Source organism: Passer montanus, unplaced genomic scaffold, assembly GCF_014805655.1.
Source record: "Passer montanus isolate IOZ18808 unplaced genomic scaffold, ASM1480565v1 scaffold93, whole genome shotgun sequence".
Taxonomy (NCBI): domain Eukaryota; kingdom Metazoa; phylum Chordata; class Aves; order Passeriformes; family Passeridae; genus Passer; species Passer montanus.
The window spans coordinates 63542-85322 of NW_024374701.1; the positions used below are offsets into that span (position 1 = coordinate 63542).

The 21781-nt window shown below is 59.7% G+C and overlaps 3 protein-coding genes across 4 annotated transcripts; 2 read left to right on the forward strand and 1 right to left on the reverse strand.

The window, feature by feature from the left end:
- The first annotated feature begins 64 nt into the window (after window positions 1-64).
- CCND3 (cyclin D3) lies at window positions 65-13462 on the forward strand. Of its 2 annotated transcripts, none has more exons than XM_039695794.1 (5): window positions 65-369; window positions 1474-1689; window positions 8032-8191; window positions 9367-9506; window positions 12337-13462. In XM_039695794.1, exons 1-5 carry the CDS (start codon window positions 172-174, stop codon window positions 12493-12495), a joined length of 873 nt encoding a protein of 290 aa, XP_039551728.1. In that variant the 5' UTR covers window positions 65-171; the 3' UTR covers window positions 12496-13462. The 2 variants fall into 2 exon arrangements, with proteins under 2 accessions (XP_039551728.1, XP_039551727.1); XM_039695793.1 differs by having other exon boundaries at window positions 74-369; window positions 9367-9509.
- A 1474-nt stretch (window positions 13463-14936) lies between these two features.
- Window positions 14937-18228, reverse strand: BYSL (bystin like). The gene is given in 8 exon segments (XM_039695791.1): window positions 14937-15523; window positions 16479-16581; window positions 16727-16887; window positions 17027-17160; window positions 17260-17398; window positions 17713-17869; window positions 17980-18147; window positions 18150-18228. Coding segments are annotated over 8 exon segments (1275 nt in total). The 5' UTR covers window positions 18214-18228; the 3' UTR covers window positions 14937-15174.
- On the forward strand, window positions 18219-21610 carry MED20 (mediator complex subunit 20). Its single transcript, XM_039695795.1, has 4 exons — window positions 18219-18359; window positions 18786-18937; window positions 19631-19884; window positions 21086-21610. Exons 1-4 carry the CDS (start codon window positions 18346-18348, stop codon window positions 21299-21301), a joined length of 636 nt encoding a protein of 211 aa, XP_039551729.1. The 5' UTR covers window positions 18219-18345; the 3' UTR covers window positions 21302-21610.
- The last annotated feature ends 171 nt before the right edge of the window (window positions 21611-21781 follow it).

The following is a 21781-nucleotide window of genomic DNA, read 5'->3' on the forward strand; positions in this document are numbered from 1 at the left end:
CTCAGAGCCTCCTCAGCGCCCCCTCATCGCCCCCTCAGAGCCCCCTCAGAGCCCCTCAGAGCCTCCTCAGCGCCTCTCATCGCCCTCTCAGAGCCCCCTCAGCGCCCCTCATCGCCCCCTCAGCGCTCCCGAGTGTCCCCTCAGCGCCCCCTCAGCCCCTGCCCGCCCCCTATGGAGCTGCTGTGCGTGGAATCCGCGGCCCGCGCCCCCCGCGCCGGGCGGGACCCGCATCTGCTGGGGGACCGGCGGGTGCTGCAGAACCTGCTGAGCCTGGAGGAGCGCTACAGCCCCCGCGTGTCCTACTTCCAGTGCGTGCAGCGCGACGTGCAGCCCTACATGCGGAGGATGTTGGCCTTCTGGATGCTGGAGGTAGCGCAGTGCTGCGGCTTTGCCCCCGAGCCCCGCCGGGGCTGCGGGCACGGCCGGGGCCGGGCGGCGCTGCGGGGACAGCCGGGGGCGATGCCCGCGGGGATGGAGGGGGAAACGCGCTCTCGGCTGTGGTAAAGTTGGGATCTCCCCGAATCTAAACGCAAAATTAGTGGAGAGATCCGCAAAAGCTCCCGGGGCTGGGGCTGCGAGCGGCGCTGGTTCAAAGGGGAATAATAACTGCTGACTTCCCGAAATTAAAAATAAATCTGCAGGGTGGAGTGGGGGCAGGGGGGATCTCCTGGTGGGAAGAGTCTCAATAAATGACAGTTCCGCAGGGCTGGCTCCTGCGGGCAGCGCTTCCAAAGAAATCCAGAATATTTCAATTTCCAAGGGGTTTTTTTTTCCCCCTGCTGTCGCCGGTGGATGAACGCCGCTCTGGGAGCGGCTCTGTGCAGCCCCGGAGGCAGCGAGGTGACAGTGGCGCTTGTCACGACCTGCGTGTCATTGTCCCCGCGGCCGGGCCAGGGCGGCGTTCGCTGCAGAAGGAGCAGAAACCGCAAGGTTTCTCTGGCTGTGTCGAAAGGAGGAAGTGCAGCGTGACAAGTGTTGCGGTGCTGCTGGCAGATAAGAGCAGGAGGCTGAAGTTTGGAGCTGCTGGGCTCTGCTGGTGGCCCAGGGAGGGGACTTTGGGGACTCTGGGGACCTGGCATCGATTTTTGGGCGCTGCCATTGATTCTCCTCGCGTCCCTGGGGCGCTCCAGGTGGAGCTGGCAGCCCTGGGTCCTCCTCTCCACCCTCCAGCTGGAGCTGCTCTTTGCTCCGGAGCTCCCCAGGGCAGGGCTGGCAGCTGGCAGGAGCCACCCCCAGCAGGGCACAGCCGAAACGGGGCCAAAAGGGGCAAACCCACGTTTATCAAACCCACATTTATCCTCTCATTGGAGCTGCAGCCAGCTCCTGCTGCTCCCCGCGGGAAGGTGAAGCCCCACAGTGACACCACGGGGGCGATGCCTGCAGTTCCAGGTGACAAGTGTGAAGCAGCAGCAGCAGCTCTGACACTGTGCCGAGCTCCCTCCCCTCACCAGACGTTGCTTTGCCGTGCCCCAGGTGTGCGAGGAGCAGAAGTGTGAGGAGGAGGTGTTCCCGCTGGCCATGAACTACGTGGATCGCTACCTGGCCTCGGTGGCCGTGCAGAAGAACCACCTGCAGCTGCTGGGGGCTGTGTGCATGCTGCTGGCCTCCAAGCTGAGGGAAACCATGCCCCTGACCGTGGAGAAGCTCTGCATCTACACCGACAACTCCATCACCCCCCAGGAGCTGCTGGTAACCCTGTGCCCCCTCCCTGTGCCCCCTCCCTGTGTCACCTCCCTGTGCCCAGCTCCTGCCTGGCATCTCCTGTCCCCATTCCTCTGCATTCTCCTCTCCCTGGTGAAGGATTTTCCATCCTCCTTGTGCTGGGCAGCAGAATTGTCCCCTCCTGGCTGTGCAGGAAGTTTCCTGTGCCAGCACTGAGCTGTCACTCTGAGCTGTCACTCCAGTGACAACTCCCTGATTCACAGTTTTGGTGCCCTCCCAGTGACCAGGGCCGGCCCGGCATCTCCTGATCCCATCTCTCTGCATTCCCCTCTCCCTGGTGAAGGATTTTCCACCCTCCCCGTGCTGGGCAGCAGAATTGTCCCCTCAGTTGTCCCCTCCTGGCTGTGGATGAAGTTTTCTGCCCCAGCTCTGGGCTGTCACTCCAGTGACATCTCCAAGCTCAGGGGCAGGCAGCTCTGCCTCTACCACAGCTGCAGAAATTTTGGGAATGTGGGAGATTCACTTCCACAGCAGCAGGAAAAATCAGATTTGAGGCGCAGAGTGGAGCAGCAAAATGGGTGTGGGGGGTTTGTGATGAAGTTTCCTGTCCCATCTCTGGGCTGTCACTCTGGGCTGTCACTCCAGTGACATCTCCATGGTTCCAAGCTCAGGGTCAAGCAGCTCTGGTGCCCTCCCAGTGCCCAGCTCCTCTCTGGCATCTCCTGACCCCATCCCTCTGCATTCCCCTCTCCCTGGTGAAGGATTTTCCATCCTCCTTGTGCAGCAGAATTGTCCCCTCCTGGCTGTGCAGGAAGTTTCCTGTGCGAGCTCTGGGCTGTCACTCTCAGTTGTCACTCTGGGCTGTCACTCCAGTGACATCTCCATGACTCACAGTTCTGGTGCCCTCTCAGTGCCCAGCTTCTGCCTGGCATCTCCTGATCCCATCCCTCTGCATTCCCCTCTCCCTGGTGAAGGATTTTCCATCCTCCTTGTGCAGCAGAATTGTCCCCTCCTGGCTGTGCAGGAAGTTTCCTGTGCGAGCTCTGGGCTGTCACTCTCAGTTGTCACTCTGGGCTGTCACTCCAGTGACATCTCCAAGCTCAGGGGCAGGCAGCTCTGCCTCTACCACAGCTGCAGAAATTTTGGGAATGTGGGAGATTCACTTCCACAGCAGCAGGAAAAATCAGATTTGAGGCGCAGAGTGGAGCAGCAAAATGGGTGTGGGGGGTTTGTGAGCTGGGGAGCTCAGGGGGTGCCCCAGGCTGGTGGGGACGGCTGGAATTCCTGAATTTCTCATCCTCCATCCAGAAAGTTCCATTCTGAGGCTCTGAAAGGCCAAATGTTTCTGCTGGTGTCTGATAAAAACTCTTGAGATCCAAACCTGTGAGCTCAGCCTCAGCCACGAGGGAGAAAATGGGAGAAAAACCCTTTTTTGGGGGTCACAGGAGGTAGCAGTGCAAAAAACCCTTTTTTGGGGTCTCAGGAGTGAGGAAATGGGAGAAAAGCCCTTTTTCAGGGTCACAGGAGTGAGGAAATGGGAGAAAAGCCCTTTTTTGGGGTCACAGGAGTGAGGAAATGGGAGAAAAACCCTTTTTTGGGGTCTCAGGAGTGAGGAAATGGGAGAAAAGCCCTTTTTGGGGTCACAGGAGTGAGGAAATGGGAGAAAAGCCCTTTTTTGGGGCCCCAGGAGGGAGCAGTGGCCTCCCCTCGGTGACAGAACATCCCTGGGGCCCCCGAGGCCTTCTCAGGGTTACTCATGTCCCCTGCAGCAGCTCTGGGGATTTTGGGGGGCTGACCTGAGCCCCAGGTGGGCAGAGCCCCCAGCACTGTCAGGTGTGACCCCGGGAACTGCAGAGCTCTGAGCTGAGCCTGGCTTTTCCCAGGGCTGGGGAAAATCCCCTCCCCTCCAGACCCTGAAGTCATTAGTGGGTGGTGATTGCCTTAATTAGGAGCTGATGAGGGATGGGGGTGCTGGGTCCTGTCCCTGAGGGACACCACAGGCACTCCTGGTGACCCCTGCAGCACCCAGCTGGGTTGAAATCTGATTTTTTGGGGAGGATTTGCTGTTCCCAGCTCAGCCTGGAGCAGGCAGAGCATCCCTGGAGCTTCCCCCTCATCCCCAGGTTCATTCCTGCTCATTCTCCCTGCTCCTCCCTCCTGGAATTCTTCTATCCAGGAAGGAATTATAAAATAAATGGGTTTATTTTTTCCCTTCCCACATCCCTGGGTTGCTCTTGGATGCTTCATGATGTCCATATGGATGAAAATTATTTTATTTTGGGGGTAAAAGTCTTTTTTTTTTTTTTGGCTTTTCCAGGCGAACTGGATCATTTTCTGCTCTCCTGGTGGGAATGTGAGCGCTCAGCAGAGCTGGGTTTATTCCTGTTTGTTATCCAGGGGCTGTGCAGGGGCATCAGCAACCTGAGGGAGGGAAACTGAGGCACTGGGAGATCCCAGGGCGTGGAGAGCCCATGGAGAGCCCATGGAGAGCCCTCCTCCCTGGGTTCCCAGGCATTTTAACCCATTTTGGGGCACATCCTGCTCCAGTAAAGGGAAAATACCCAGAGTTCTGAAGGATGCACCCTGGTTTAGGGAGTTAAATCTGAATTTCCACACCCATGGAGAGCCCTCCCTGGATTCCCATGGATTTTAACCCTTTTTGGGGCACATCCTGCTCCCATAGAAAGGGATTTCACCCTGGTTTATGGAGTTAAATCTGAATTTCCACACCCGAGCTGCTCCTTCCCCCCTGTGCCATCCCCTGCCCTTTCCCACCCCTGGGAGCAGAGCAGGCCCGGGAGCTTCTTCAGCAGCCTGGGGACAAAGGGACATCCTGGTGGCCCGGGGCCATCCCAGCAGGAAGCTGGCTCGCATTCCCAGGGCTCTGCTTCCTCCTCCTCCTCCTCCTCCTCCTCCTGGGCCGGGTGCTTGGCAGCAGCTCAGCCCTTCAGAAAGGACACAGAACCTCCCTGCAGTTATTCTGGGGGAGAAGGAAATGATGCAAGGAGGGATTTGTCCATTTGGAGGAAGTTGGATTTCCGTCCAGGCCCTTCTCTAACCCATCTTGTTGGGTTTTGTTTTTTTTTTTTTAATTTAATTATTTTTTTTAAAAAAATTCTTTATTTTTCTTCTTTTTTAAAATTTTATTTTATTTTATTTATTTTTTAATTAATTATTTATTTTAATTTAATTTTTTATTTTTCTTTATTTTTTAAAATTTTCTTTATTTTCTTTATTTTTAAAATTTAATTCTTTATTTTTCTTTATTTTTTAAATTTTCTTTTCTTTTCTTTATTTTTTAAATTTAATTCTTTATTTTTTTAATTCAATTCTTTATTTTTCTTTCTTTTTTAAATTTTATTTTATTTTCTTTAAATTTTAAATTTAATTCTTTATTTTTTAATTCTTTATTTTTCTTTCTTTTTTAAAAATTTTATTTTATTTTTTAAATTTAATTCTTTCTTTTTTTAATTTTCTTTATGTTTTAATTTAATTTGGGAGCCAGGAATGCTTCCTGGGGCAGGTGTCACCTGGGGGTGAGAGCTTGTGCCCCGGCTGGGTTGGGGCAGGTTGAGCAATTCTCCTTTGAGCAACTCCGGGCGGGTTTGTTGTGCAAGGGGAGGGAGGGAGGGGCAGAAAGCAGAAAAAGAAAGGGGGAAATGGAGCTGTGGGCAGTGGGGCTGGGCAAGGAACGCCCCCTGCTCCGATGCCCCCTGCTCAGGTGCCCCCTGCTCAGGTGCCCCCTGCTCAGACGTCCCTTGCTCAGATGCCCCCTGCTCAGATGCCCCTTGCTCAGACGTCCCCTGCTCAGATGCCCCCTGCTCAGATGCCCCTTGCTCAGATGCCCCCTGCTCAGATGCCCCTTGCTCAGATGCCCCCTGCTCAGATGCCCCCTGCTCAGACGTCCCTTGCTCAGGTGGCCCTGCTGGAGCTGCTGGGCAGCGCTGCCGCACCCGGGCTTGGGGAGCAGGGGAACTGGGGGGGCTGAACCTGACTGGGCCCAGCTGCAGCTCGGGGGTCCCTCCCAGCAGGGCCATTGTCACTGTCACTGTCCTGCCATTGTCACTGTTCTGCCACTGTCACTGTCCCCTGCCCTGCTACTGCCACTGTCCTGCCATTGTCACTGTTCTGCCACTGTCACTGCCCCCTCTCCTGCCACTGTCACCTGTCCTGTCACTGCCACTGTCCCATCCTGTCCTGACACTGCCACTGCCCCCTGTTCTGTCACTGCCCCCTGTCCTGCCACTGTCCCCTGTCCTGTCACTGCCACTGCCCCCTGTCCTGTCACTGTCACCTGTCCTGTCACTGTCACCTGTCCTGTCACTGTCCTGCCACTGTCCCCTGTCCTGCCACTGCCACTATCCCATCCTGTCCTGACACTGTCACTGCCCCCTGTCCTGCCACTGCCCCCTGTTCTGCCACTTCACCTGTCCTGTCACTGTAACCTGTCACTGCCCCTGCCCCTGTCACTGTCCTGCCACTGTCCTGTCACTGTCCCCTGTCACTGCCCCCTGTCCTGTCCTGTCCTGCCACTGTCCCCTGTCACTGCCCCCTGTCCTGCCACTGTCCCCTGCTCCAGGGGACACCCTCAGCCTTCCTGAGCCCCCATCCCAGCCCAGAGTGAGGGGAGAAGGGGCTGGGAGATCCTGGCTGGGACATGGGGACTGGGCCATGCAGGGAGGGCACAGCCCTGTGCCACCCCCGGGGTGACAGCAGTGACAGCCAGCGAGGCCTCCTCGTGTGTGGCCCCCGCCTGGGCTCAGCTGCTGCTCCAGCCTTGCCAGAGCTGGGATTTCAGGGCAGGGATCCCAAATTTCCAGCTGGGGCTCTCCTTGTGTTCACCCTGGCACCCCCTGAGCCCGGGAGCTGCACTGCCACTGCCCCCTCTCCTGTCACTGTCACCTGTCCTGTCACTGTCACCTGTCCTGTCACTGTCCTGCCACTGTCCCCTGTCCTGCCACTGCCACTATCCCATCCTGTCCTGACACTGTCACTGCCCCCTGTCCTGCCACTGCCCTCTGTTCTGTCACTGCCCCCTCTCCTGCCACTGCCCCCTGTTCTGCCACTTCACCTGTCCTGTCACTGTAACCTGTCACTGCCCCTGCCCCTGTCACTGTCCTGCCACTGTCCTGTCACTGTCCCCTGTCACTGCCCCCTGTCCTGCCACTGTCCCCTGCTCCAGGGGACACCCTCAGCCTTCCTGAGCCCCCAACCCAACCCAGAGTGAGGGGAGAAGGGGCTGGGAGATCCTGGCTGGGACACGGGGACTGGGCCATGCAGGGAGGGCACAGCCCTGTGCCACCCCCGGGGTGACAGCAGTGACAGCCAGCGAGGCCTCCTCGTGTGTGGCCCCCGCCTGGGCTCAGCTGCTGCTCCAGCCTTGCCAGAGCTGGGATTTCAGGGCAGGGATCCCAAATTTCCAGCTGGGGCTCTCCTTGTGTTCACCCTGGCACCCCCTGAGCCCGGGAGCTGCTGGGGGATGGCTCTGCCAAGGTCTGTCCCTGTCCCTGTCCCTGGCAGGGCCAGGAGGGGCTCAGGAGGGTGAGGAGCAGCTGAGGGGGCTCCCAACCTTCCACCATCTGCTGCCAGCCTGGGGAGCCCAGGAATCCCTCAGGAATCCCTGCTGGGCCCTGGGGAAACAGCCCAGGAATCCCTCAGGAATCCCTGCTGGGTTCAGGGGGAGCAGCCCAGGAATCCCTCAGGAATCCCTGCTGGACTTTGGGGGAGCAGCCCAGGAATCCCTCAGGAATCCCTGCTGGGCCCTGGGGGAGCAGCCCAGGAATCCCTCAGGAATCCCTGCTGGACTCTGGGGGAACAGCCCAGGCTGGGATAGAGGTGCTGGGGACCCCCAGAGGGTGTTGGGGTGGCTGATCCGTGCTGGGGATGCTCCCAGCACACCTTTCTTGGTGGAGAAAAGGGGAATTTTCTGCTAAAAACAATGCTGAGATTCCCTGCTGCCCTGGGGGTCGTGGGGCAGTCACAGCCCCCACAGCAGCTCTGTCACCTGGGCTGGATTGTCCTGGAGCCTGGACATCCCCTGGGAGTGGGGAAGGGATGGGGAATGGTGTCCTTGCTGGCCTTGTCCCTCTGTCCTTGCTGGCCTTGTCCCTCTGTCCCTGCTGGGCTTTCCCCCTGTCCCTGCTCTGCTTTCCCCCCCGGGCTCTCCCATCACTTTGCAAAGCCAGGAATGTCCAGGGCTGATCCCTGGAAAGAAAAATTCACATTTTTTCTTCCTGCTCCCAGCTCTGAGCAGCCCAGGGCTGGAACTGTGCCACGGGGACAGCCTGGGGACACCCCCTGTGCCCTTCCCCGTCCTGCCCTGGGGCTCCTGAGCCACCCCATAACGTCCTGCCCTGGCTGTCCCCGCAGCACTGGGAGCTGCTGGTGCTGGAGAAGCTCAAGTGGGACCTGGTGTCGGTGATCGCCAACGATTTCCTGCCGCACATCCTGCACCGGCTGCCGCTGCCCCGGGACAAGGCGGAGCTGGTGAAGAAGCACGCGCAGACCTTCATCGCCCTCTGTGCCACAGGTGGGTGCAGGGCAGGGCTGCTGGCACCGTGCCACGGGCTGCTGGCACCGTGCCATGGGCTGCCCTGCTTTTTGGGAGATCTTTGCAAGGTTGGGATGGTGCTCAGGGGGGCTCTCGGGTGCCAGGGAGCAGGGCAGTGTGCCAGCCTCTCGCTGTGCCTGTGCCAGGGTGAATCCTGGATTCTGGGGGTCCTGTTCACTTAGGATTCATTCATTTATTTGTTGATTTAGTGCTGTTTATTAGTATTGCTATTATTAGCATTACTATTATTTATTAGTATTACTATTATTAGCATTCTTATTATTTATTAGTATTACTATTATTAGTATTGTTTTATTAGTATTATTATTTATTAGTATTACTGTTATTAGTATTATTAATTATTACTATTACTATTATTTATTAGTATTATTATTATTTATTAGTATTACTGTTATTAGTATTATTACTTATTAATATTACTATTATTTATTAGTATTATTATTATTTATTAGTATTACTATTATTAGTATTACTATTATTTATTAGCATTACTATTATTAGCATTACTATTACCCCAGACCCTAACCCTGACCCCAAACCTGACTGCAGACCCCGACCCCAAACCTGATTCTGAACCTCAACCCCAAACCCGACTGTAAATTCCAACCCCAGCCCCAAACCCAACCTCAGACCTGACCCCAAATCGTGACCGTGACCTCAAATCCAATCGCAAACCCCAAACCTCAACCCCAGACCCTGACCCCAGCCCCAAACCCAACCTCAGACCTGACCCCAAATCCAACTGCAAACCCCAACCCCAAACCTCAACTCCAAACCCCAACGCCAAATCTCGACCCCAGCTGCAAACCCTGACCCCAAACCCCGACCCCAAATCCAACCCCAAATCTCGACCCCAGCCCCAAACCCTGACCCCAAACCTCGACCCCAAACCCAACTGCAAAGCCCAAACCTGACCCCAACGCCGACCCCAACGCCGACCCCAAACCTGACCCCAAACCTGATTACGAACCTCAACCCCAAACCCGACTGTAAACCCCAGCCCCAAACCCAACCTCAGACCTGACCCCAAACCCAACCACAACCCCCAACCCCAAACCCTGACCCCAAACCCTGACCCCAACCCCAAATCCGACCCCGGAGCCCGACGGCAGCGCCGTGCCCTCTCCCCGCAGACTGCACGTTCGTGATGTACCCCCCGTCCATGATCGCCACCGGCAGCATCGGCGCCGCCGTGCACGGGCTGGGCCTGGCCGGGAGCGGCCTGCGCGGCGAGGCCGTCACCGAGCTGCTGGCAGCGACCACGGGCACCGAGGTGGTGAGTGGGCACGGGGCTGGCACGGCTGCTCCAGCCTGCTGCTGCTGGGGGACAGGGACAGCGGGGACAGCCCCGGGGCAGGGGGCTCTGCTGCTGGGGGTGCTCCAGATCCGGCTGGACGGGTCACCTGTGTCACCTGTGTCAGCTGGGTTACCTGTGTCACCTGGGTCAGCTGGGTCACCTGTGTCAGCTGGGTCACCTGGGTCACCTGGGTCACCTGGGTCACCTGTGTCACCTGTGTCACCTGGGTCAGCTGGGTCACCTGGGTTACCTGTGTCAGCTGGGTCACCTGTGTCACCTGTGTCACCTGTGTCAGCTGGGTCACCTGGGTCAGCTGGGTCACCTGTGTCACCTGGGTCACCTGTGTCACCTGGGTCAGCTGGGTCACCTGTGTCACCTGTGTCAGCTGGGTCACCTGTGTCAGCTGGGTCACCGTCTGGATGTGGTGATGGTCAGCCTGGGGTGCAGGGCTGGGCTCAGAGGGCCCTTCCAGCCCCAGCTGCTCTGGGATCCTGGAATTGTGCTGTTCAAACAGCGCTGCCCCGGTTTGAGGAGAACCAAGGGCTGTGGGGTGATCCCAAACCCAGCCTGGGCAGGGCAGGGTGGGCTCCGAGCCTTTGATGCCACACAAAGGGCAGGATCTGTTCCCTGCCCGGGCAGGTGTTGGCAGTGTCGGGTTCTCGGGCTGGGCTGGGCACAGGGACACGTCAGGCTCGGCATCTGCTCCCCTCAGGGTCCGGTTGCAGGGGGGAAAGGGGGGGCTGGGACATGAAACCTTCCAGCTTTGGGGACATCAGGATGGGGGGGTTCTCCAGCCCCTCGCTGCCCCTGGAGCGGGGACAGGGATCCTGTGGGGCTCCAGGAGCTTTTCCTGTCCCCTTTGATCTGCTCCCTGCCAGGTCAGTTACAGTTCCCTGCCAGGACCTGGGGTGGGGGGGTGGGAGGCTCCTGCTCTGTTTGTGCAGATGGAATTTTTTTGTTCTCTGGGGCCTTTTTAGAGAGAATCAGTGCAGCCACCTGCTCCCAACCTGCTCTGGGAGGTCAGAGCTGTGCAGGGAACAGGTGGGAAGCAGGGAGGGCTCTGTGGAGGGAAATGGAGCCCTGCACCCCCCTGTCCCCTCCTGTCCCTCCCCAGCATCTGCTGTGCCCCCTGCCCAGGTGTGGGGTGCCTCACAAACAGCTCCAGCCCTGGCAGGACCGTGGCAGCTCCTCCTGGGGTGTGAACACAGAATTTTGGGTTCCTGGGAGAGCACCTGGGCTCAGCCTCCCCACCTGTGGTGCTGCTGCTTCTCCCTGAGCGTGGCCCCAGGCTGTGACTCAGTTTCCCCTCTGGAGGAGCCATCCCCTTCCTGCAGCTGGGAGTGCAGGGCTGGGCCAGCTCGGGGGCCAGCAGGAGCCTGGCTGGCTGTGACCAGGCTGGCCTTGGCACCCAGAAGTGCCAGTGGGGAGCTGGGAGGGCCACGGGGATGGAGAGACTGGGATGGACTGGGCATGGTGAGGGAGAGACTGGGATGGACTGGAGTGGTCATGGGGATGGAGAGAGACTGGGATGGACTGGCCATTGGGATGGAGAGAGACTGGGAGAGACTGGGATGGACTGGGCATGGTGAGGGAGAGACTGGGATGGACTGGGTGTGGAGATGGAGAGCCCAGGGATGGAGTGGCCACTGGGATGGACTGGTGGTGCAGATGGAGACCAGGGATGGTGCTGGACAGCTAGAGATGGTGATGGAGAGCCCAGGGATCTGGTCAGGGTGAGGGAGAGACTGGGATGGACTGGGCATGGTGAGGGAGAGACTGGGATGGACTGGGTGTGGAGATGGAGAGCCCAGGGATGGAGTGGCCACTGGGATGGACTGGAATTGCAGATCAGCGGGTGAGGGACAGGGGACAGGGACAGCTCAGTGATGGAGAGCCCAGGGATGGACTGGCCATGTCCGAGGTGACCCCACAGCCAGGTGCCCCTGGGGATGCTCAGCCCCTGCCCAGGTGCCCCTGGCACTCAGGGCCAGGGCAGGAGGAGGCTGCACTGACGGGAAGCCGGGCAGGGGGAGCTGGGCAAGGGGAGCTGGGCGTTGCTATTTTCGCTCGCCACATCCTCTGTCAGTTTCTAAGAACTGCTGGCGGATTCCTGGTAAGAGATTTCGGGGTGTGACAGTGTCCCGTGAGGTGCAAACTGTCACCAGGCTGGGCTGTGGCCCCGGGGTGTCCGAGTGGGAGTTTCCTCCTGCTTACAGCTCGTGGGGGAAAAACCAGAGCAGGCTTTGCATTTCTGGCAAGTGCTGCTGCTCTTGGCACCTCCCTGTGCGTGTGCCCCAGCTCTGGGTCCCCTGGGGGTGTCACAGAGGGGACAGGAGGGTGACAACCTTGTGAGGAGCTCGGGAGCCACAGCGTGGCTCTCCCAGCGTGGATGGGAGGTGGGGTGGGGTGGGTTTGGGGTCAGGGAGGGTCCTGCTGCACCCAGCAGCATTGCTGTGCCCAGCTCTGCTGCACGGAGCTCTGGGAAAGCTGGGCTGGAGGGGGATCCCTGTTCCAAGGACAGCTGTATTTTTGGGATCTGGGAAGTTTGGCCTGCTCTTGTCACCCAGCTGAAGCCACACCCAGGCTCCAGAACTTTGGGAAGCTCTGCTGGACACAACATTCCTGCAGAACGGGGTCAGCAGGGAGGTGGGGGAGGACAGCCAGAGTGTGGGGCTCTGCCTGGGGAGGGACAGGCTGATGGAGGAATCTCCTTTTCCCTGCTGCTCCACACTCAGCAGCTGCTCTGAGCCTTCCTAAAGGAGGAGGAGGAGCAGGATCTGATGGCTGCCGTGTTTCCCTGTCCCAGGACTGCCTGAAGGCCTGTCAGGAGCAGATCGAGGCGGCCCTAGCCGAGAGCCTGAAGCAGGCATCCCAATCCCAGCAGGAATTCAGCGCCAAGGCGGCGCCCTACGGGGGCAGCCAGCCCACCAGCACCCCCACGGACGTCACCGACATCAACCTGTGACCCGCCAGGGCTCCAGCCCCTCCCTGGACCCCCCCGGCTCGCTGCACCCCCCCTGCCCACCCAGCACCCCCGAGGGGCCCTGCCAGGCTGGGAGCGTGGAGCGGGATCCGCGCCCGGAGCTGCTGCAGGTGGCAGGGGGGGCGAGCCAGGAGGTGCCAGGGCACGGGGAGCAGGAGCCTGCGTGAAGTTGGAATTGTTTCTGTGTTGGTGTTTCCTGGCTCTCTGGGCTGTTCATGGCCACTTCCAGCCCTGTGAGGGACAAAAACCACGGAGAGCCAGCCCTGCAGGACACGGATCCTCGCCACCCCCAGCTCCTTCCTGCGGGGCACGGGGCTCGTGGAGCAGCTGCTTGGTGGCCCCTGGGTCCTGATTGCTTCGTGCCACATTCCCGCAGCTCCGGGGGAAGCCGTGCAGCTGCTTCTGCTTGGACAGGACCCGTGGGGCTCGTTTGTTTTTGCTGTTGGATGTGGGATCTCGGGGACACGGCGCTCCCTGTCCGTGCCTTGGGAGGAGTTCAGGGTCCCCTCGGCTGCTTAATTTATTGTTCACTGCTGGGAAAGGGGAGGGAGGAGAGCTGGCATTCCTTGGGTGGGGCCTGGGTGCCGCTCTCCTCTCCTTCCCAACAAAGTGCCTTCCCCCTTCGCCCCTTCCCCGGCTCCCTGGGCAGTGGGGCTCCCCTCGGAGGCTGCTGGGCCCTTTGGTAGCTTAGGCATCAGACTAGGATTTGAGGAAAACCTTTGAATGTGCTGCTATAGTCTGGGATGCATGTCCACTCTTCCAAGGCAGGGATTTCGGCTCACGCTCAGGAGGGGGCTGCGTTCACCCACGTGGATCTGAGCTGCCTCCTCAGAGGGTGGAAAACTTTGCTGCGCACTCGAGTTGGAAAAGCAATTACTGCATTTTTGTATTGTTGTTGTTGATCCTGTTAGTTTTTTATAAAAATTGTTGTAAAACAGAAAAAAAAAAAGGGAAAAAAAAATAATGCTGCTTTTCTATGAGAAAACCAGATGGAATTAACCAGGAGAAGGCAGAGACTCCACAGGGAGGGGAGGCAGACGCTGCTGCTGCTGCTTGGGGCCCTCTGCACGTGTGGCTGTTGTCCTCCCGTGGGAGATGTGGAAGAGGAGAGGTAGAAATCTTCCTCTTGGATGCCACCAGCCCCACAAAAATCCGGCGGAAAAAGGTGGGGCTGCTGCTCCTCCCTGAGCCTGCCTGCTCCGGAAACCCACGGAGCCGCTGCCTCCTGCGAGCAGGGGGCTGGGACAGAGCCTGCCTGTGCAAAAGGAAATGTGTTTGGTTTGTTTTTTACATATATATAAATATATCTATATAAAAGTGAATTTTTAATTTAAGAGTAAACTGGTTTGGCGTTCACTTGCACGAGAGAGCCAGAGAACCCTGTGATGTTGCAATAAAATATTTTAAACAAAAAATCCCCAGTGGCTTGAGGGTTTCCCTGTGCTGTTCTTGGATCTCTCCCTGGTTCTGGGGATCTCTTGGGAGCTCCAGCCCTGCTTTTCCCAGGATGGGGTGGGGAGAGGGCAGGCAGGACCCTGAGGGACACCCGGGGCAGCTCAGGGATGGTGATGGAGCCAAAACCTTCCTGCAGGTGAGGTGGCCCTGGAGCAGGGGCAGCACCTTCTCCCCAGCAGGCTGGAGGGTGACTCAGGTGGTGCCAGGAGAGTGCCAGGGGCTCTGTGCCAGCCCAGCTCCCTCCTGTGCTCACCAGCCTCTCGTTTTAAAATCAGATAAAATCAGGAAGTCACAGAAAAGGCTGAGGGGTGTGGGGACCCAGCTCATGCCACAGGAGGTGACAACAGGGGGCAGCTGCCCTTGGCACAGCTCAGGGTGCAGCAAGGGCTCCTCTCCGTGGCCCAAAGCTGCAGGGCACAGACCTGGCAGTGGCAGCAGTCCAGGGAAGAGCAGCCTGGTGCCAAAGTCCCCCCGGGTTTTCCAGCAGAGGTGGCACTGGGCACAGTGCCAGGGGCAGCCAGGCACGTGGCATCATGGCCAGGTGAGGACGGTGGCCCTGTGGCTTCAGGAGTAAACCCTGAGAGGCTTTGTTTGGGAAAATCCCTGGGCAAGGAGCTCCAGAGGCTGGTGGGGACAGGGACATGCTGGGAGCACAGGCAGAGCCACCCTGACTGACGGACACAGCTCTGCTTTTATTTCCAAGTAAAAGAACAAGCCAAAGTGTCCCCGTGCTGCTGGCACCGGGCTCCTGGGTGCCAGTGACAGCAGCACAGGGCTCAGTCCAGCTCTGTGGGCACAGCCTGTCCCCAGTGACCACCCTGAGCAGCAGGATCCAGGAGGGATGTTTTGATCCAGGAGGGATGCAGGATCCAGGATCCAGGACAGAAAGATGTTCTGATCCAGGAGGGATGCTCTGATCCAGGCTCCAGGAGGGATGCTCTGAGCAGCAGGATCCAGGAGGGATCCAGGCTCCAGGAGGGATGCTCTGAGGAGCAGGATCCAGGCTCCAGGAGGGATGCTCTGATCCAGGAAAGATGTCTGATCCAGGAGGGAAAGATGCTCTGATGCAGGATCCAGGAGGGATGTTCTGATCCAGGATCCAGGAGGGAAAGATGCTCTGATCCAGGAGAGATGCACTGATCCAGGATCCAGCAGGGATGCTCTGACCCAGCTCCCAGCAGCACCCCAGGCTCCAGCCCTCCCTGCTCACTCCATGGCCACCGGCTGCTCCCCTTCCACGTCCCTGGTCCCGGAGTTCATCAGCTCGCGGCGGATCTCGGGCGAGATCTGGGGGTGGCTGTGGAACTTGAGCAGCTCCAGCAGGGCCTCCTTCTGCTCCGAGGACAGGTCCTCCTTGTAGCGCTGCGCCAGGGCCAGCAGGCTCTGGTGCCACAGCACGGGCAGGAGCCGCTGCTCCGAGCGGAAGGCCAGGAAGTGGAAGACCAGGGCGTCGAGCACGCGGAAGGGCAGCGCGTACTTCTTGTCGATGAGCAGGCGCAGGAAGATGCTGTTGGCTCCGCTGTACTGCATCTCGGCCAGCTTCAGCAGCGCCGCGCTGCCAACGGGACACGGCGCTCAGGGACAGGACAGGGGACAGGAGAGGGGACAGGGGACAGAGACACAGCGGGTGAGGGACAGGGGACAGGGACAGCTCAGGGGAAGGGACAGGGGACGAGGACAGGGACAGGGGACAGGGACACATCAGGTAAGGGACAGGGGACAGGACAGGAGACAGGGACAGCTCAGGGTAAGGGACAGGGGACAGGGACAGCTCAGGGGAACGGGACACAGGGGACAGGGACAGCTCAGGGAGAGGTGAGGGACAGGGATAGCTCAGGGTAAGGGACAGGGGACAGGGACAGCTCAGGGGAACGGGACACAGGAGAGGTGAGGGACACGGACACGGGAACATGGAAAAGGTCAGGGGTCAGCTCATGGAACAGGGACACGGGAGAGGTCAGGGGACAGGGACACGGGAGAGGTGAGGGGTCAGGGGACAGGGACATGGGGACACAGGAGAGGTGAGGGGTCAGGGGGATGGAGCCATGGGGACCAAGGAGGGGTTCAGAGTCAAGGACAGAGTCACAGGGACACAGGAGGGGGTGAGGGCTCAGGGGACAAAGGGGGGACCACGGGGGTCAGGGGGGACCAGGCAGATGCCACAGGGACCAAGGAACAGGCAGAGCCAAAGCCATGGGGATGGAGGATGGAGCTGGGGACCAAGGAGGGACCACAAGGGCCAGGGGGACTGGAGCCATGGGGACTGAAGAATGGGCATGGGGGGCCAGGCTGGAGCCACAAGGACCTGGCAGAGACCACAGGGGTCAGGGGGAACTGGACTGGAGCCTGGAGCACTCAGGCACAAAGCTGAGCCTCGAATCTCAACCCCAGAGGGAGCTGAGTGACCCCTCACCCCCTCTGAAGGGTGGAGAGGCTGAGGGGGGGATCCAAGGCGCTTCCCAGGGTCCCTGCAGGAGAAGCTCTTCCCCCCCAGCCCCTCAGGGCCTCACCTGGAGTGCAGCACGGGGATGGAGCACTTGGTGAGGATGCTGCCGATGATGATGGCCTCCCTGAGCGTGCAGGTGCCCGACTCACAGAGCGGGATGAGGATCCCTGGGAATGGGAAAAGGGGGACAGTCAGGCACCGACCACCTCTGTCCACAGGCAGAACCTGGGGCTCAGCCCCTTCCTCCCAGAAATCCCCATCCTTGCACAGCCCCTCAGGCCAGCCCCAGAGGAGACCCTGCAGGAGCCCTACCCTTGAACCAGGCTGCTGGCTTGAACAGAGCCTTCTTCAGAGCCATGTACAGGTGGAAGTTGAGCCGCTTGTACTCGGCGATGTCGTCCCGGATCCGCGGCAGCAGCACCAGGTTGTAGAACCTCTGGGCCATCCTCTCCTTCAGGTTGGAGGAAAATATCCTGGGATCAGCAAAGCATGAAGGGATGGATGAGGAAAGAAGGCCAAATAGGCAGGTTTGTTTTTTATAAACCTGACTCTGGTTATGGGAAAAAAACACCCCAAAAATCCCATGCCAGAGGGTCCCTGAGGTGACCTTACCTGGTGGCCTGGTACATGGCAGCAGCTGTCCACGCCTCTGGCTCAGTGATGTAGAGGATCTGCTCCCAGTTGGACAAGGCAGGAATGATTTTAAACGCCTTGGGGAGCTTCCCACTCCTGTACTTGGACAGCACCTTCAAAGACAGGGACACGGGCCAGGCCGTGACTGGGGGAAGTGACAGCAGGGACAGGAGCGCATTGTCACCTCAGGGTGGTGGCTGCTCTGTCCTCACCTCCCTGACACCCCTGTAGACCTCCAGGACACGGGGGTCCAGCTGGGGCATGGGGCAGCCCGAGAGCTCCGAGAGCGCCGTCGCCACCTCCGTCTGCTTCTCCGTGATCTTCTCCATGATGATGTCGGCCAGCGTGCGCCTGGGCAGGCAGGGACAGCGTCAGCGGGGACACGGGAGGGGACAGGGCAGCGGGGACACGGGAGGGGACAGGGCAGCGGGGACACGGGAGGGGACAGGGCAGCGGGGGACACGGGAGGGGACAGGGGAGCGGGGGACACGGGAGGGCTGGCAGGGGACAGGGGTGAGCCAGGGGCTGAAAAAGGAGCGGGGCAAGCTGGGGTCTATGCAGGGCCGACACGGGACCAGGGGCAGAATCGGGGGTCGCAGGGGGCTGACACCGGGCAGGGCAGAGCCGGGTCCGCGCCGGGAGCGGCCCCTGCCCCGTGCACTCACCTCAGCGGCGGGTTCTTGTTCATGAACATCTCGATGGCTTTCTCGTCCTCGGGGTCCACCTCCACCTCCCCGCCGTAGTCCCCACTCCGTCCCGCGGCCGCCGCCGCCTTCTCCAGCGAGGGCCACTCCTCATCATCCTCCGAGTCCGAGCCGGGCCCTGCGGGGAGCGCTGCTGGCTCAGCCCGGGGCCGGCTCAGCCCGGGGCCGGCTCGGCCCGGGGCCGCGCACCCTCGGCGGTTCACCGGGCTTTAGTCACCGGGGGCTCACCGAGAACCGCGCTGCGCTGCCGGGGCCCTGCGGGCGCTCCGGGGCCGTGCTCGGCCTCCAGCTCCTCCTGCTGCCGCCGCGCCTGCTCCAGGATGCGGCGGGACAGCCGCGCGTCCACGAAGCCATCCCCGCCGCCGTCCCCGCCGCCGTCCCCGCCCGGCGCCCCCGGATCTGCTCGGCCAAGGGCAGCGCCGGGGCCGCGCCGGAGCCCCGCGCCCGCCGGGCCTTGGGCATCGCGGCCGAACCGGGCCACAGCGGCTCCGGGCCGGCGGGCCACACGTGGGATCGGCCCCCGCCTTTTCCGGGGCGGATCCGCCTCTGCCCGGCGCCGCCGGCTCCGCCCGTTCCGGTGGGGGCGCCGGCACCATGGGGGTCACCTGGTGAGCGAGGGGGGCTCCGGGACGGGGGGAAGGCACCGGGATAGAGTCCTGGAATGGGGGGCGGCACCGGGAAGGGCTCATGGAATGGGGGGCAAGGACCGGGAAAGGGTCCTGGAATGGGGGGCAAGGACCGGGAAAGGGTCCTGGAATGGGGGGGAAGGCACCGGGAAGGGCTCTTGGAATGGGGGGGCGGAACCGGGATAAACTCCAGGAATGGGGGGGCAGAACCGGGATAGACTCCTGGAATGGGGGGCAAGGCACCGGGATAAACTCCAGAAATGGGGGGGGGAAGGCACCGGGAAAGGGTCCTGGAATGGGGGGCGGCACCGGGATGGGTTCCTGGAATGGGGGGCCGGACCCGAGAGGGCTCCCGGCGCGGAGAGCCCCGGGGCCCCGGTGGGTCCGTGAGCCCGGCCCGTGTCGCAGCGTGTCGCAGGTGCCGGTGGCCGAGGGCAAGAGCGTGCAGCAGACGGTGGAGCTGCTGGCGCGGCGGCTGGAGGCGCTGGGCGCGGACAAGCAGGGCACCTTCGGCGTGGACTGCGAGACCTACCACACCGCGGCCACCCTGGGCACGCAGGGTCAGCAGCCCGGGCAGCCCTTCCCCAGGCTCCTCTCTCCCTTTTCCTTCCCGTCCTCTTCCTCATTCCCTCCTTCTCCTTCCCCACCTTCCCTGGAGGCGCCTGGGTCTGATGCTGGCTGATGGGGTTTAGGGGTTCCAGTGGCAGTGCTGGGCTGAGGGCTGGACTGGCTGATCTTGAAGCTCTCTTCCAACTTAGTCGATGATTCTACAATTCCTTCTTCCCTTTCTCCTTTTCCCCTCTTCCTTTCACCTCTTTTCCCTTTCCTTTTCCTTTCTCCCTCCTCCCCTGGCTCCCCCCATCCCTTCCAGGCCCTGATGTGATGTTCACACTGAGCCCACACAGCCCTGGCTCTGCTGAGCCATTGTTCCCAGCCAGACCCACTGGAATCTTCCAGAGCAGCTTTTTCCTGCTTTTTTGGCGGCTGGAACGTGGAGGAGAGGCCGAGCCCAGCTCCCTCCGGGCAGTGGGTGGGAGGTGGCTGCTCCTGGGGTTCTCCCTTCACCTCACCCCAAGCCATGCTGATGTTTTGTCCCTATAAATCTCCATACGGAAATCCAAGCTCTTCCCTGAACGGATCCCATAATAAACACGTGAAGATCCAGAATTAAAGCAAGGACGAGAGGCAGGAAGAGGAGCTGCTTTAGGGCAGGAATTTGGTTTTGCAGCCCGGCTCCCTCGCTGTCGTTGCAGGGCAGACAGGGAAGCTGATGTACGTCATGCACAACTCCGAGTACCCCCTGAGCTGCTTCGCCCTCTTCGAGAACGGGCCCTGCCTGGTGGCTGATGCCAACTTCGACACCCTCATGGTGAAGCTCAAGGGCTTCTTCCAGAACGCCAAGGCCAACAAGATCGAGAGCCGCGGCACGCGCTACCAGTACTGCGACTTCCTGGTGAAGCTGGGCACGGTCACCATGGGCCCCAGCGCCAGGGGCATTTCCGTGGAGGTGAGAGCCCTTGGGAAGGCAGGGGAGTGCCTGGATGGGCACGGGGATTCTGTGGGGGAAGCTGGAGAAGGGAGGTTTAGGGGGGATCTCATTGAGGGTGAGGCGAGCCAGCGGGGAGGATGGAGAGAGGTGGGTTAGTTATAAGGGCCTGGAGTTCCAGGAGAAATGGGAATGGTTTCATGCTGCCAGAGGGCAGGGAGAGATGCGATATTGGGGAGAAATTCTTCCCTGGGAGGGTGAAAAGGCCCTGGAATGGATGTTCCAGAGCAGCCGTGGCTGCCCCCAGATCCCTGGAAGCGTCCAAGGCCAGGGGACTTGGAGCAGCCTGGGACTGCAGGTGTCCCTGCCCTGGATGAGCTTTAAGGTCCCTTCCCCAAACCATTCCATGATTCTGGTGAATACTTTGAGATGTTTCCATGAAAAGCCTTCCCTGTAGGGAGGCTCCAGGGCTGTGGGGATGTGATCCCAGGTGGAATTCTGCCCTGCTGTCGCCTCCAGGGGGTCTGGGATGTGTTCCCAGGTGGAGTACTGTCATTCCTGCCAGCTCCAGGGCTGCGGGGATGTTTTCCCAGATGGAATACTGCCCCTATGAGCAGCTCCAAGCCTTTAGGGCTGTGTTCCCAGGTGGAATTCTGCCCCTGCTGTCACCTCCAGGGCCCTGGGCTGTAGTTCCCTGTCCTGTCCTGTGTCTCAGTCGTGCTGCTGGTGCAGCAAGGTTTGGGCTGCAGGTTTGATCTCCTCTCCCAAGGTTTAATCCTTGGTGCTCCAGGGCTGTCCCTGCAGTGGCAATCCCTGCAGGAATTCCAGCCAGATAAAAAGCTGATTAAATTCCAGCTGCAACACGAGCACCATCCCTGAGGTTAATCAGCATGGTGAAGGGGATAAAACAACCTCTCCAGTGCTAATTCCGTGCTGGTTTGGGGCTTGCTGTCCTTCCCTTTGGAAAGGGTCTCTTGCATGTTCCCAGCATGTCCTGGCTGGAATTCCATCCCAGGTGGAATACTGTCATTCCTGCCAGCTCCAGGGCTGCGGGGATGTTTTCCCAGGTGGAATTCCACCCCTATGAGCAGCTCCAAGCCTTTAGGGCTGTGTTCCCAGGTGGAATTCTGCCCCTGCTGTCACCTCCAGGGCCCTGGGCTGTGTTCCCAGGTGGAATTCCACCCCTAGGAGCAGCTCCAAGCCTGCAGGGCTGTGTTCCCAGGTGGAATACTGCCCCTGTGTGATCGCCAACGACTGCTGGAACCTGCTGATGGAGTTCATGCAGAGCTTCATGGGCAGCCACGTGCCCGGCATCCCGTCGGTGTTCGGCTCCAAGCACGACGGCACCTACAGCCCCGGGGACACCATGGTGCAGTACATGGAGCTCTTCAACAAGATCCGCAAGCAGCAGCAGGTGCCCGTGGCTGGCATCAGGTGAGGAGCAGCTCCCGACTGCATCCTGATCCTGGCTGTGGCAGGAGAACACCCAGAACGTGCCACGGGAGGTTTTCCTGCTGGAGGTTTCCTGACTCAAAGCTGTGCCGTGTTCTCTGTAAGCAGAGATGTCAAAACTGTCTGAAAACTGTGGGAGTGTGTGCTGGGATTCCTGGGATTTTATTAATTCTGGGCGTCCTCCACGTTTTGGGATTCTTGGATCCATTGGTTCTGTGGTTTTTTGGACAGTGTTTCACACAGGGAAAAGAGAAATTCCAGAAGACATCTCTTCAATTTCTATTTTTTATATCCACATCGGTGTTTTGTTGTATTTATATTTATTTATTTATACAGGTGATGTTATCAGGGTCACCAGTGCTTCCGTGGCAGAGCCAGTCCCAAGTCTCACTGCCACCAGAGCATTTTTGGGGCTTTTGTTCTGTTCTCATGGCATTTTTTTAATCTCATGTCACCCCAGGGGCCA